Genomic DNA, 13,343 nt, shown 5'->3' with positions numbered 1-13,343 from the left:
AACTTTTTTTTCGGAACTTAATATTTGAAGCGGGAATAAAAATCATAGCAAATAGAATCACTTTTTCCGATATAAACGAAACCACAAGAAGAAAAAAGAGTTCCCAAAATCGTGAACAAGCGTTCATGAAAATGGGAACCACGAACAAAGTGTTCAAATCCCATGGTACGTTTTTGAAAATCTTGTTTTCTTGTTCACGATTTTGGGAACTCTTTTTTCTCCATGCATGTTTGACCCATTCTGAAGTTAGAGTAAATAACCCTATTCTCAGCAACAAGTCCATATTCAAAAAAACTTTTTGGTATACTTACTAGGCAGTAACCAAATGGGTCAATTTTGCGGGCATTTCAGGGCATAATCCCCTAGGTGAACTGAGCTCGAATCCCAAATATGAACTTGATTGGTTGCGACAGGACCTGGCGCTTTGTCTCGGAAGTTTAAATGGGATTTAACCCGTAAAATTGGTCAACTTTTTCTTCAAGCTCTTCTGGAAGCATCATCAGTTTGCTTGGTTGCATGAGCGTCGCGACGCCTACCCTGAATCTTTTCTGCCGTAGCAGCAATTTCTGCCAGAAAACAGTGAAGAAAAAGTTGAAGTTTTCAGCGGTGGTGTTATAAATTCCGTAACATGCTTAATATTTGACGAATATTCTAGCACTCTGTGGCAAAGTTGTTCTCTGGAACACGGACTCAAGAGGTTTTTGAAAAATGCAAAATTCGTTAAGGGACTCAAAACTGGCAAAAACCGAAACGCACTGATTTTATGGATCAAATCCCATTTGAACATCAAAGGCAAAGCACCAGGTCCTGTCGCAACCAATCATACACATATTTGGGATTCAAGCTCATCTTCATGCCCTGAAATGCCCGCAAAAATGACCCATTTTGTTACATCCCAATACTTACACATGATTAAAGAAAAACTCACAAAAGATACCCCTTCCGGCCTTAAAATTCCTCCCCTCCCTAACATTTTGCATATAGTCCAAACAGCGATGATTGAAAAATGCTTGTCACCCATACTATGATGTTCAAACAGCTTAAACACTTACATAACTGATCCGGAGCGTTTCGACGGTATGTCCACGCATCCTTCCTCCGCTGTTTATTCTGTGAAATGTGATCCGTTCACAGAATCCTCTCTGCAGTTAATGCAACGTTGCTAGAGTAAACTGTACAACATTTAATTTACAAATGATCTCTATGATATTGAGTAGCTTTTGTAATCCCTTTATGATTCATTTAAATTTTTGGAAAAATCATATTCTTATAATCTCTCCAAAATAGACATTTTCAAAAAATTGTGTTGATAAATAGGCAAAGCCAATCAACTAAATTTAAATTTTTCATGGTGTGTTGATTATTTCCTACAAGAACGTGATATTTTCAAAAATGTACAAGACTTTGCTGTAACGTGATGAAATTTTACAAAAGAGTGTAGGTAAAAAATTGCAAATCTATACTCAGATTTAGATTCATCGAGAAAAATTCACTGAGATGCCTGGTCTTAGAGACACGAAAATTGTGTATTTATGTTAGACTGTATACCAATGTTTACATAGTATGTTCATCTCAGGAATATTTATGCGAGTTCAATAAAAAATGTTTTTCGATAAAACGGATGGCCACCACTATTCCTAAAATACCGACAAAAGAGTGACTATTGGTTCACAGCTTCCTCCATCCATCTCCTTATCTCGCGCGCAACGCCAAAGTCAATTTTTCATTTATGGCTGTTCGAGCTCGGCTTGAGAAAACCAAACTCAACCCAGTGCCCGGATAAACGAAAACTATATGAATTCTAGTGAGGACCTTAAAACAACCTTATGAATTATGGTCACCATTTGTAATAATGTTATTTGGCGGACCTTGATGACTGTTTGTCAAATGGTCACCATAAGTAATAGAGTTATTTTAATGTTTGTAATGGTATACAATTTTCTTGATAACTTTAAAAAACTATTTGCAGATGTTTTCTCAAATGGTTACCCTAAATCATAAGGTAATTTTAATGTTCAAATGGTTCAACTGGCGGACCTTCATGACTATTTATCAAATGGTTACCATTAGTAATAGAGTTATTTGAATGTTTGTAATGGTCAACAATTTTCTTGATGACTTTAAAAAACTATTTGAGGATGTTTACTCAAATGGTTATCGTATATCATAAGATTATTTCAAAGTTCAAATGGTTCATCTCGATACGCAAGTACCATATAGAAACATAAAATAATTATTTAAAAAAATAGTTACGATTTGTAAAGTTTTTTTTTCCACAAAACAAAGAGCAAATTATGAACATTACGTTTGGGTACCTCCAACGCCGTACATGTTCCGTGATCTATGTGTACCTGCAGCACAGTTGGGCGATATGGAACTGACCAGCAATCATCTGAAAAAGTTGCGTTGACAGCTCTTCTTGTCGCAAGCGAAAAATTTCTAGCTGCGATTCCACCCCCCAAGAACAAAACAATAACAAGTAGGAGGTCCAGGTTTCCCTTGGACTGCAAGTCCGCGAGGGCGAGATAGTGTTCGGAGTGACCCACTTCTACGCCAGCTTTAACGACACCTTTGTCCACGTCACGGATCTGCTCGGCAAGGAAACCATCTCGCCGTCATCGGCGGCATGAAGGTCAAGGAAGAAGGAATCACAGCGCTGCACATCGAGCTGCGTGAACCTGGCGAAACCCGCACCAATTCTCTGGGACCGGGTCCCCAATCGGCGATTCATTTCTTGGCCCTTTCGTCGATGAAGATTGGTCACATCAAGGAGGTGGCGCCTATCCGCCGACGGTCGGATTCAACCCGTCGGAAGGTCACCGCAGTCGTCTGTATAGATAGAGTGCTTGGGCTGGTATTTTTGTGGCGCTGTGCGATTTTCCAATTTCACTTGTAACAGCGGGTGAAGATCCGGTGCATTGCCAACCTGTACGATCGACCGGTCTACCGGAAAGCGATTTGGAAAAATAAACAATCTACTGAATCCCCAGCCACGTACATCCGTAAGCCAACAAATCTGACAAATGGCGATTCAAAAAAAAAACGGTCGCGTCTCAATCGATCTCCCGATGCACTTGGTGTGCGACTTTCCCGAATACTGAACCGCTTCCTCCGCGCTCGAGCTCGTTTGTCCCGACAGGGCGTCGTACAAATTCCGAAAAAATAGTCTAGATAATCATCCGACAAGCAGCTTAAGCTGCTCCACCCGGGCTCGGATAGCGCACATCGACTTCGGGTCGTAACCGGTGCGGCTTGCACATGACTGCGGCGACGGCGATTCCACTCGCGGTCCAGATCAACTTGGCCTTCAATTTTGGGAGCCAAATTGGTTTCGCTTCGTGTGGCACGACGGCAATTATGTAAACAAGGCGGGAGATACCCTTGGCTTCCTGTTGGGCTTTCAGGAGTCCCCGGATGATTTCACTTCCGCTCGTCCCGACTTAGGCAGGCTCCCATCGGTTTTTTTCTCGTAACCTGTGAGAAAATCCCAAAGAAACATCATCAGCAAATTTATGAATCTTCACTTGAAAAAATTACTTACCTGTATTTTCCAGCATAATGTTCAATCCTTTACGGCCACATCGCCACATTCCTAAGTAGGAAGGGAATATTCGTCAACGTACACATTTGCTCTTTAATTTGCATTTTTTTTTGAGGTTTTCGAAACAAAAACAAACTCGACGCGAACGCGCGCGCAAATCAGCGCAAAACGGAATTGAGAAAAGAAGCGCTGCCAAGCCAATCGGGTCATACGGGGGGCAAGCCGATGCGGTTCATCGTGGTTCACTCAGTTTACAGCGCATGAGTCATAATTAAATCTCGAGTTTTTTTTTGAAAAGGTCCTATAAACAAAATTTTTACTTTTTGCTTTTTGGGTGTTTTTGAATACCCCTGACTCAAGGCGGTTCTAAAAACACCCAAAAAGCAAAAATTGAAAATTTTGTTTATAGGACCTTTTCAAAAAAAACTCTAGAAATATATATTTTTTGAAAAAAAAATGCTCGAAGTCTGGAGTTTTTTTTGAATAGGTCCAACAAACCAAATTTCCATTTTTTGCTTTTTGGGTGTTTTTGAAACCGCCTTGAGTCAGCGAAATTACAAAACACCCAAAAAGCAAAAACTGAAAATTTGGTTTATTGGACCTTTTCAAAAAAAAAAAAAAAAACTCCAGAAGTGGTTAGTCTTTTTTTTTAGTCTATAGTTGATCCATAGAAAAAATGTTGTCTCGTCAATTTTTTTTTGCACTACAATGATAAAAAGTGATCAGATATGGTCTTTAAAAGTGTTTTTTATCATTGTACAGAAACATTTACATACACTCAAAGTAAAAAGTATCCTTTTTTTCAAGTTCACCCGTCGTCACCCTTTTTTTTCATACCCTTTTAAAAGGGTGACGCCGGATGAACTTTAAAAAAGGATAGAAAGTATCCTATTTGAGGATTGAAAGTACCCTTTTGAGGGATACTTCTGATTTTGAGTGTAGGGCTTTAGGACCCTATTGTATCCCGTTGGTTGGTCAAATTCAAACTAAAAATTTACGGTTAACCAAGGCTAAAAGTCAGATTTACAGAGTTTTTTTGAAAAGGTCCTATATGCTATTGTCTTTCATATGTTTAAAGGACCAAATAAAAAAAAGTTGAGATTTTTATCTTCGTCTTCAGCCGTCTTTGCAGATTTCCCATCACTTTGCTACAGATTACTGTTCAGAACCCCATTTCTGCCAACCCTGTCCGCCCGTACCGCTGCAACAGAACCAACTGACAGTTGGACAAAATTCAAAAAAGAGAAGACAAACCCAAAACGGAGCGGCGCAAATTGCTCAACAGCAAAACAACCCCAGAATCAGATGGAAGCATCATCGGGTTGCGTCGCACGTCGGTTATCAATCTGCCCGAGAATTTTGCATTTTTTCAATTGTGTTTCTTTTGCCGATTTGTGATCCCGTAAAGGAAAGATGCTGCCGCGGAAGCGTAAAATAAAGGTGGTGTCCCCGGAGAAGCCGCAGTTCAACTTCGAACCGATTGAAACGGTTTTGAATGGGTAAAAGGATGTAAAAAATCATCCAAATCTGATAAAAATAGCTGAAGGATTTGTATCAGAAGGTTTGTGTAATGAGTTTTTTTTCGCATTCAACCGGTTCTTGAAAATGTTATGCTTGTTTCCAGATGCCTCACGATACGTTTATGGGTCGTTTATCCAATCGCTGAAAGCGCCAATGTGTCTTGAAGTGGGCAACACCTTTGTCACCTGAAGTTGTGCGCAACCTTCATCGCCGTACCGATCTAGTGCGAGCAGGAGGAAACCACCCGCTGATCATGGCCATCTTTGATTTCCTGCTGTCTAAAAATCAGCCAAAACGCGATCGTCCGATTCCGGATCTGTCAGTTTGTAAACATGGTCCTGAACGCGGGACCGGAGGCACCGCTGGACGATGACATCTGCGATCGGATTCTAAAGTACCATCTAGAACGAATGCGGGACATGACCCCGTCGGTTCGCGTCCAAGCCGTGTTGGCCCTGCAACGTCTGCAAAGCCCGGAAAATCCGGAAGACGACGTGTTCCGCATATACATATTCCACATGGAGTCGGACGTGTCGCCGATTTGCGACGGTCATAACGTCGCTGGGTCGCAAATACCGGACAATTCCGTACATCCTCGAGCGCCTCTGGGACGTTGACGAACGCGTCCGGCGGCACACGTACATCCAGATGAGCAGCTACCCGGTCAAGCAGTACAAAGTGGCCCAGCGGTTGACCTTCCTTGAGCAGGGTCTGAACGACCACTCGGATAAGGAGCAGCGGGTCGTCAAGAACGTGCTCATTCCGCAGTGGTTCGAGTCGTACCAGAAGAATTATGTGGCGTTCGTGAAGGCGCTCAAAATCTACGCGGACGAGAAGGAGATGGAACGGTTCGCGAAGACGGCCAAGCTTGCGCTGGGGGAGATCTTTACGTGAGTTTCTCAAAACATTTGTAAAAGGTAAGTTTTGTTTAAGTAAGCAATTTTCTCGCAGTAACACATCAACGACGCCACAACGATGCTCGGGCTGCGCGGGGAACCTCACCATCGAGACGGCCATCTGCTGGCAGGCGCTACTCGAGTTCCTCCAGCACACCGATTCGGACGAGCTGGACGCGTACATGGTGGATCTGACGGCGTTTTGCAACTACATCAAGACGTGAGTTTTTCAGGGAATCTATCTAAACTGTTACAATAACGTTGCTCTGTTGCAGCTTTGCGGACACGCCGACGCTGTGCAACTACATCCGGCAGCTGGCGTACGATCCGTCGATGACGACGGACAAGCTGCACTGCCCATAATTGAAAATTCGGCTATTATGCCAAATCAAGTATTCCGAGAAAAACGAGTTTTAGTATTTGTCACAAAATCTCCGTCAAGGTAATTTCCCATAAGAGTGGCATATTAGCCGTTTGGTTTTTCGCATCGGCAGCCAAGTCTAAACACTATTTCAGTGAAATTCATATTCCAGGAGATGCGTTGGAACATCCTCTACCACCTGGTGCTAATATCTCGTTTTTGCCAAAAGTGGATATTAGCCGTTTTTTCAATGGTGGGCAGTGCAGAAGATGTACTTCCAGTCGATGATGCAGGTGCTGCTGGAGATTATGGCGTCGTATGATTTGGGTGACGAGGTCGGTCGGGAGAACTTAAAGAAGGTGCTGGCGGAAATGTTGGCTTGCGGCGATCTTGGAGAGGGCAAGGTGAAGACGATTATGGCCATCTTTGAGCGGTTGGTGGGTGACGTCGAGGAGCGGTTCCGATTCTGTGTGGATTTGATCAACGGATTTTTGGAACCCTCGCGGGCGGACGTTTCCAACACGTCGCGACCGTTGGTGGATGAGTACTAGGAAAAGAACCCGGACAAGAGTCTGCAGATGAAGATTTCCTCGCTTCTGTTGAACGTAATGGACTTGAAGGAGCAGGAGATAGACAAGGTCAACAAGAAGGATTATGGCGGTGATCCGTCCGCGCCGAAGCTCATTCTGCAGAACCGGCTGGAAATCTGACTGGGTTATGTGAGCGCCGCTGACGAGTACCAAGGTGGACTGATGTTCAATCTGGACGTTTCGCGTCGTATTCTGCTGCAGATCACCGACATGAGGACTTTTTTCTGCCTCGATCTGTACGAGATCATCCAAGAGGAAGACTACAAAGGACGATTTGAATGTACCAGAAGGACTTCCTGTCGCCGTAGTGAAGAGAACGAGGTGGATGAAAAGAAGCCGGCGAGATTAAGTCACAGGATCCGGCAGTAAGTGTTTCAGCTGTTTCGTCTTGGACTCGCGTTGTTTGAATGACAGCGGTGTTTTCGCAAGTGATTGTATCACTATGGCAGCGCTGGGTCTCGACTGTAGTCCCGATTCGCCCCAGATGACGGAATGTTCCAAGTGTGATGAGCGGAAGTTAGTAAATTCGTTTGGACCGCTCTCTGCTATCGAAAGAAGATATTCGCAAAGGCAACCCTTCTTAGAGCTGCTGCTTGCACTGTGTCAGATCGGTTAGATTGACCAGCGGAATTACGGTTCGGTTCTCTAGCATCAACGGAATCGATGATGTGGAGGTGTAGTGTGATATTTTATACAAATAGGGCGTTTACCCCTACGAAATTGAGTTTCAGAACCTCCGTTATTCTTGGTTTCGCATAATTTACGCCAACCATCAAAGGACGCGCAATTTTCACAAACGCAAGGGCTCGCCTTCCTATGAATGCAGATTGAATAATCTCATGTCTTAAATTATTGTTTATTAATTTCATTTCTTTAGGCAATATTTGTACTTCTAAATCAATTTAGTAGTTAACAACATTTTGGATTCAACGCAAAATTAAATTTGCCTTGCGCGCTCTCTCTTTTCTCTTCTCTCGCTACGATCCGTTACCTGCTCTTTCGCAGGCAAGCGCACTGCGCAGGCAAAAACAGTCTGATGTGAAACGTTTGTGCGGCTGGTTGTTGTTTACGTTTTGTGCGCAGGTATAATTTTCAAACAAATCATTTGATTTACCAAATACTTTGTTTATATTTTTCTTGTTGATCATTTCAGCGCCGTGGAGAACTTGATAAAAACGGAACAGCTGGTGCTGGAGAACTCGATCGGTAATCAAAAGAGATTTTGCCGGCAGCGGGCCGACAATATTGTTCCGCCGAGGATGCGACCAAGCGAACAAACGATTGGCATCAATCAATCTGAATAATCAGATAAGTACATATTGTTTCCGTTTCCGTCGAGTGGACTGTATTTTCCGCGGCCTTTTTCCCGATTTTTCTTCCGCAGTCGGATCGAGTAAAAAACGCACGTCTTACTTTGTCGGTTACACGCTAAACTCTGTTTCTTTATTATTTGTGACATTTGAATGTACACGGAAAATTTACACGCTATGAAAACAAACCAAAGTTTTGCACAGAAGGTGCACTTCATTTCCCAACTCGTCCAACATCCTCCCCACGTTGAAATGACTGCATTTCAAACCTCCATCCTCGCTTCCTGCTCCTCTGCCGCTTCAATGCTTCAACACACCGCCGACAACCCATCCCAACTCAGTTTCCCTGAGCGAGGGCAGGGTCTCCGCCAGCGTGATCCTACCTGACCTTATCAGGTTCCAAAACAATTCTGCTCCCAGCAGCATATCGATTTGGCCTGCCGAATTGAACCCCGGATCAGCGAGCTTGATGTTCGGCGGTAAGTTCCAGCTTGTGATGTCGATCGATTCCGGCGGCAGGTCATCAATTATACTCGGAGTGACTAACAGCTCCAGCTCGGTCGAGAAATCGCCAACGCGAGACTTAACCGTCGCTCGGATCAGGCTGCTGATCCTCGTCTTAAAGTCGTGCAAACCACTGACCTGGTAGTCGGCGCGCTCCTTCTTGATCGCCAGTTTGTCGGCAAACCGTTCCGTGACGAAGTGGTTTTGCGATCCCGAGTCTATCAGCGCTCGACACAAGTGCGGGCCGCTGCTTCCACCGTCGACGAGTACTACGGCGGTCGAGAGAAGGGTCTGTTTCCTGGCAGGTCGAGTGCGGCGTTTGTCCATTGGCTTCGACGTAACTGGCGCCGTCGAGATCGGAACGACCATCTGCTTCTTCACTCCACCAGTGTGCAGCATTGTGTGATGCCGATTGCCACAGATCTTGCAGGTGTTCGTAGACGTACATGCTGCCACGCGATGTCCTCTCCTCAAACAGTTGAAGCACAACCCACATTTCCGCAAATGGCTGTACTTCTCGTTGACGGATTTTCCCTTGAACTGCTCGCACCCGTTCAAGCCGTGTTGCCGGTTGCATACGGAACACTTCTGCGTACCAGCTATCAGCATCGCTACTGATCTGTGCGGCGTCACTTTTTCCACCGTCACACTGCACTGTTCCACCACCTCCAGAACTCGGCACTTCTCCTTTAGGTACGCGATCGTGGCCGCGTACGTCGGTAGCTCGCCGGCCTTCCATTGCGATTCCCACGCCAACCGCGTCTCCTTGTCCATCCGTGCTGCAAGCAGGTTCATCAGCATCTGCTCACCCAATCCGTCGACAGGAAGTTGAAGATTCTTCAACGCCTCGATGTGCTTGACGCACGTGTCAATCAATTTCCGGAACGCGACGGCGTCGTCATTTGTGATCTTCGGCAGATTGAACAAAGCTTCGATGTGCTTGTCGATTATCACTCGCTTGTCCTCGTATGTTTCCACCAAGAGAGCCCACGCTGCCTCGTAGTCGTTGTTGTTGATGATGTCTTGGTCGATCACGCCTTCTGCCCTGCCGACCAACGAGTTCCGTAGATGGTACAGCTTCATCGACGGAGCCTCACCCTGGTACCGGTCCATCACGCTCCTGAACATGCACTTGAACGAAAACCAGTTCTCGTAAGTGCCGTCGAACTTCGGTAGGGGCACGCTGAGGGGCGGCAGGTACTGCGGGGCAACCGCAGTCGCGGGAACCGCCGGAACGAGCGCGACGCTCGGCTTCGAAAGCCTCTCTATCAACTCGTTGAGCTGGATCGTCAGATTGTTGTGCAGCGCCTCAAACTTCAGGTAGCATGCTCGATGTTGCTTCTCCTCATCCGGTGTAAGAACCAGTCCGTAGACCTGGTTCTGGAACGCGTTGTACTCCCCGTAGCAGGCCTCCACCGTCTTCAACTGCAACTTCAGGAAGTGCAGATTCTTCAGGTGTTGGTTCGGTTGCTCCGGGGTCGTCCTGATCGCAGCTTTCACCCGCTCCAGCTTTTCCGCCACCGCGTCCCGCTGCCGCATCAGCACCTTCAGCTGCTCCTCCATCTTCCGCGCTTCCTCTTTTCGGCGCTGTTCTTGGAGCTGCTCGCTAATCGGCGTCACCGGAACCACTTTCACTTCTTTTGCGTCTTTCGTCTCGCTCTTTCGAGCGTCACTTTTTTTCGCACTGTTCGCGGGAGTTTTCTTCTTCGGCGTCTTCTTCTTACCACCTTTGGGCGTTCTCAGCATTTTCCATGCCCGTCGCTAGGTGGTGCTACGCCTCGACGCCCCACAACCACTCTCACACGCGGACACGTCGGCCACGCACGCGAACGATTCGGATTTCTCCGTCACTTCCGGACCACTTGTCCAGTCTTCGGAACCTTTTCCGATCTTCCGGAACCTTTTTCCGGTCTTCCGGAGCACTTCTCCGGTCTTCCACCAACACTGGCGCACTTTTTCACGGCGTGGGTGCTACGCCCTCGACGTCTCACACACGCGCACACACGGACACGTCGACCGCGTTCAGTCGGATTTCCCGTCGAAATCCGTCAACCTTCGCGCCCGGACCACTACTTCAGCATCCGGCTCGTGTAGGACCACAATGTTTCCGTTTCCGTCGAGTGGACTGTATTTTTCGCGGCCTTTTTCCCGATTTTTCTTCCGCAGTCGGATCGAGTCAAAAACGCGCGTCTTACTTTTTCGGTTACACGCTAAACTCTGTTTCTTTATTATTTGTGACATTTAGGTACACGGAAAATTTAAACGCTATGAAAACTAGGTAAAGTTTTGCACAGAAGGTGCACATCATTTCTCAACTCGTCCAACACATATTATATTTGAATTTTATATTCAACTTGATACTTTGTGATTTTTTCTTCTTACTTTTTTCAGATTTGGACGATTTTGGCAGTATGATCAACTAAACAGAATCGACATCGCCGCTTAAGTTCAAATATTATTGTTGTGAACCATCCGTCAAAAAGTGAACAATTCTGTAAAAAATAGGTAGGTAAAAAATGTAAGAAAAACTTTTAAAAACCATTTCAAAACTATTTCTCAAAAAGTAGTAAATTTGCATGATAAACTTTAAATTACCATTTGAAAACTATTTCTCTAATAGTGAAACTGGGAAAAAATGTAGGATAAACCTTAAACAACCATATGAAAACTATTTCCAAAATAGTAGCGCTAGGTAAAAATAGCAAGAAAAACCCTAAAAAACCATTTACAAACCCTTTCTTAAATAGTAGACGCAAGGTTAAAAATTGTAAGAAAAACCTTAAAATACCATTTAAAAACCATTTCTGAAATAGTAAAAACCGATGGAAAAAGGTCGCTTTTACGCGAAAATTAACTTTATTTTTACCATTACACAAATGGTAATTTGACGAAACGTTGTTCGGGAATTTTTAAGGTTACCGTTGCTAACCACCCTCAATTCAGATGGTCGAACTTTATGAAAAATGGTAGGGTACCATTTCCGATATGGTATTTTTAAGGTTTTCTTACCATTTTTCAAATAGTGATTACGATCTCTGAAATGGTGAGAAAACCATTTAACACAAAGTTTTTTTAAGGTTCTCGTTTATGCGGGTGGTGCTTTCTTTGACGGCGACGATTATCCCATTTAAGCGAGTCAACATGCCGCCTTGTATCACTTAAGTAATATATTATTTTACTGCTTGATTACTTTATTTATTATGCATTTCTGTTCTTTGGATTTTCTCCCCGTTGCGTCGTCTGCGTCTCCGTTGACCAGCCAATCCGGGACCGGACCCGGACCGGACACTAATCTTCGTTATGGCCCCGCGCTGTTCTCGCTTACTTCAAACGAACGTGAGAGCGGGTGATAAATTATATATTTATGCCGGAGCGTAACATGTTACTTGTCTGCTTCTCCGGTCCTCTGTCGGCGGTTGTGATCATAATATTTATTATTTTAGACCTAATTCTAATTTAAACATTATATAAACACGCCAACCGAAAATGCTTCCTCTGTCGTTGCCGGCAACCGGGTGTGAGAACGGCGGCGGCGGCGACCCTTTTCTGATGATTTGGAGGAGGCTTTCAAGTGTTTCCAGAATGGCCTTCAACGCACTTTATCTTTCTTGAAGCCTTCGCTATCCGGGTACGGCTTTCATGTCAGAAGACTGCTGCGCTTGGGCTGTCATGGTGACAAGTCCAACCCGCCAGTCAGCCAGCCTGCCTCTGCAAGCTGAGCCTATGACTAAGCGGACGGACGAGGGAGTCAGAGTCGGAGTCGGAGTCATCACCCGTCCAACCACCACTCAAGCTGCGTTGACTTTGCTTGGCCGGGCCGGGGTGAAGAAAGACAGTAAACCGTAAAACAGCCGCCAAGTGGCTAAACGAGTGAGTGAAACCGGATGTTCAATTCATAAATTTATGGGTCTGCTGTGAAATTGCCGACAGCTTCTACATAGCCCGGCTCAGCTCCCAGGAACATTCACGACACTGGCTGAGAAAACTGGGAGAGAGATAAGGTACATTAACGAAGTGAAATGACATGTTAGTTAATGAGTTCATAATGGTAATGGCAGCGGTGCATCAACGGTCTTCCCCTCTACCCGCTTAGCTCTGTTGGCATGGCGACGGAGCTGCCGTTGCGTTGTTGAGCTGTTGGTTGGTGTCATTGGAGAACGACGTGGTAATCAATTACGTCTTGTAGAGCTGAAAATGGGACGACGACGACGGTTTTCAGGCCGACCCGCTTTGGGATTGATTTATGACGCTTTCTGGTTGGAATGTTTCGGTGGCGGTCATCGTGCCGCGCCGCCGCTGTCTCGTTCGAAGGAACGTTGTAAATAATCAGGAAGAGATGCACCACTACAGGCGCTGTTGTTAGTCCCGTGGGGGTTTTGAGTATTTTAAGTAACTTTATGAAAAGATACATTCTTGGAACTTGTGTACAGCACAGATTTATCACGTATCTAAAAAAGTGTACCCAGAAAAATGACACCCTGTTCCACAAGCGAAACACTGTGATTTGGGTTATTATAGGTATCTGTGCCAATTTGTCGTTGTTGTGCTGTCTTGTCGCACGCACTTTAACCTTTGAACATTTTTAATTATGACTCGGGAATCCGGCAACCAAATGGAACC

At 45.1% G+C, this 13,343-nt stretch overlaps 1 protein-coding gene and 2 pseudogenes across 1 annotated transcript; 2 read left to right on the top strand and 1 right to left on the bottom strand.

Annotated features, from left to right (window-relative positions):
• Nucleotides 1-1,981: 1,981 nt before the first annotated feature.
• On the top strand, nt 1,982-3,472 carry LOC120426633 (40S ribosomal protein S14-like; annotated as a pseudogene).
• A 2,238-nt stretch (nt 3,473-5,710) lies between these two features.
• Nucleotides 5,711-8,211, top strand: LOC120426634 (uncharacterized; annotated as a pseudogene).
• Nucleotides 8,212-8,519: 308 nt separating this feature from the next.
• On the bottom strand, nt 8,520-10,469 carry LOC120426635 (uncharacterized). Its single transcript, XM_039591425.1, has one exon. The coding sequence runs from the start codon at nt 10,467-10,469 to the stop codon at nt 8,520-8,522; it is 1,950 nt and encodes a 649-aa protein (XP_039447359.1).
• Between the last annotated feature and the right edge of the window lie 2,874 nt (nt 10,470-13,343).

The sequence above is a fragment of the Culex pipiens genome, chromosome 2, assembly GCF_016801865.2.
Source record: "Culex pipiens pallens isolate TS chromosome 2, TS_CPP_V2, whole genome shotgun sequence".
Taxonomy (NCBI): Eukaryota; Metazoa; Arthropoda; class Insecta; order Diptera; family Culicidae; genus Culex; species Culex pipiens.
Note: the sequence above shows the minus strand (reverse complement) of the source record. Positions and strands in the feature narration are given on the sequence as shown.

Bases quoted from the DNA above. Each gene is read 5' to 3' on its own strand.
- LOC120426635 (XM_039591425.1), bottom strand. From the start codon at position 10,469: ATGCTGAGAACGCCCAAAGGTGGTAAGAAGAAGACGCCGAAGAAGAAA.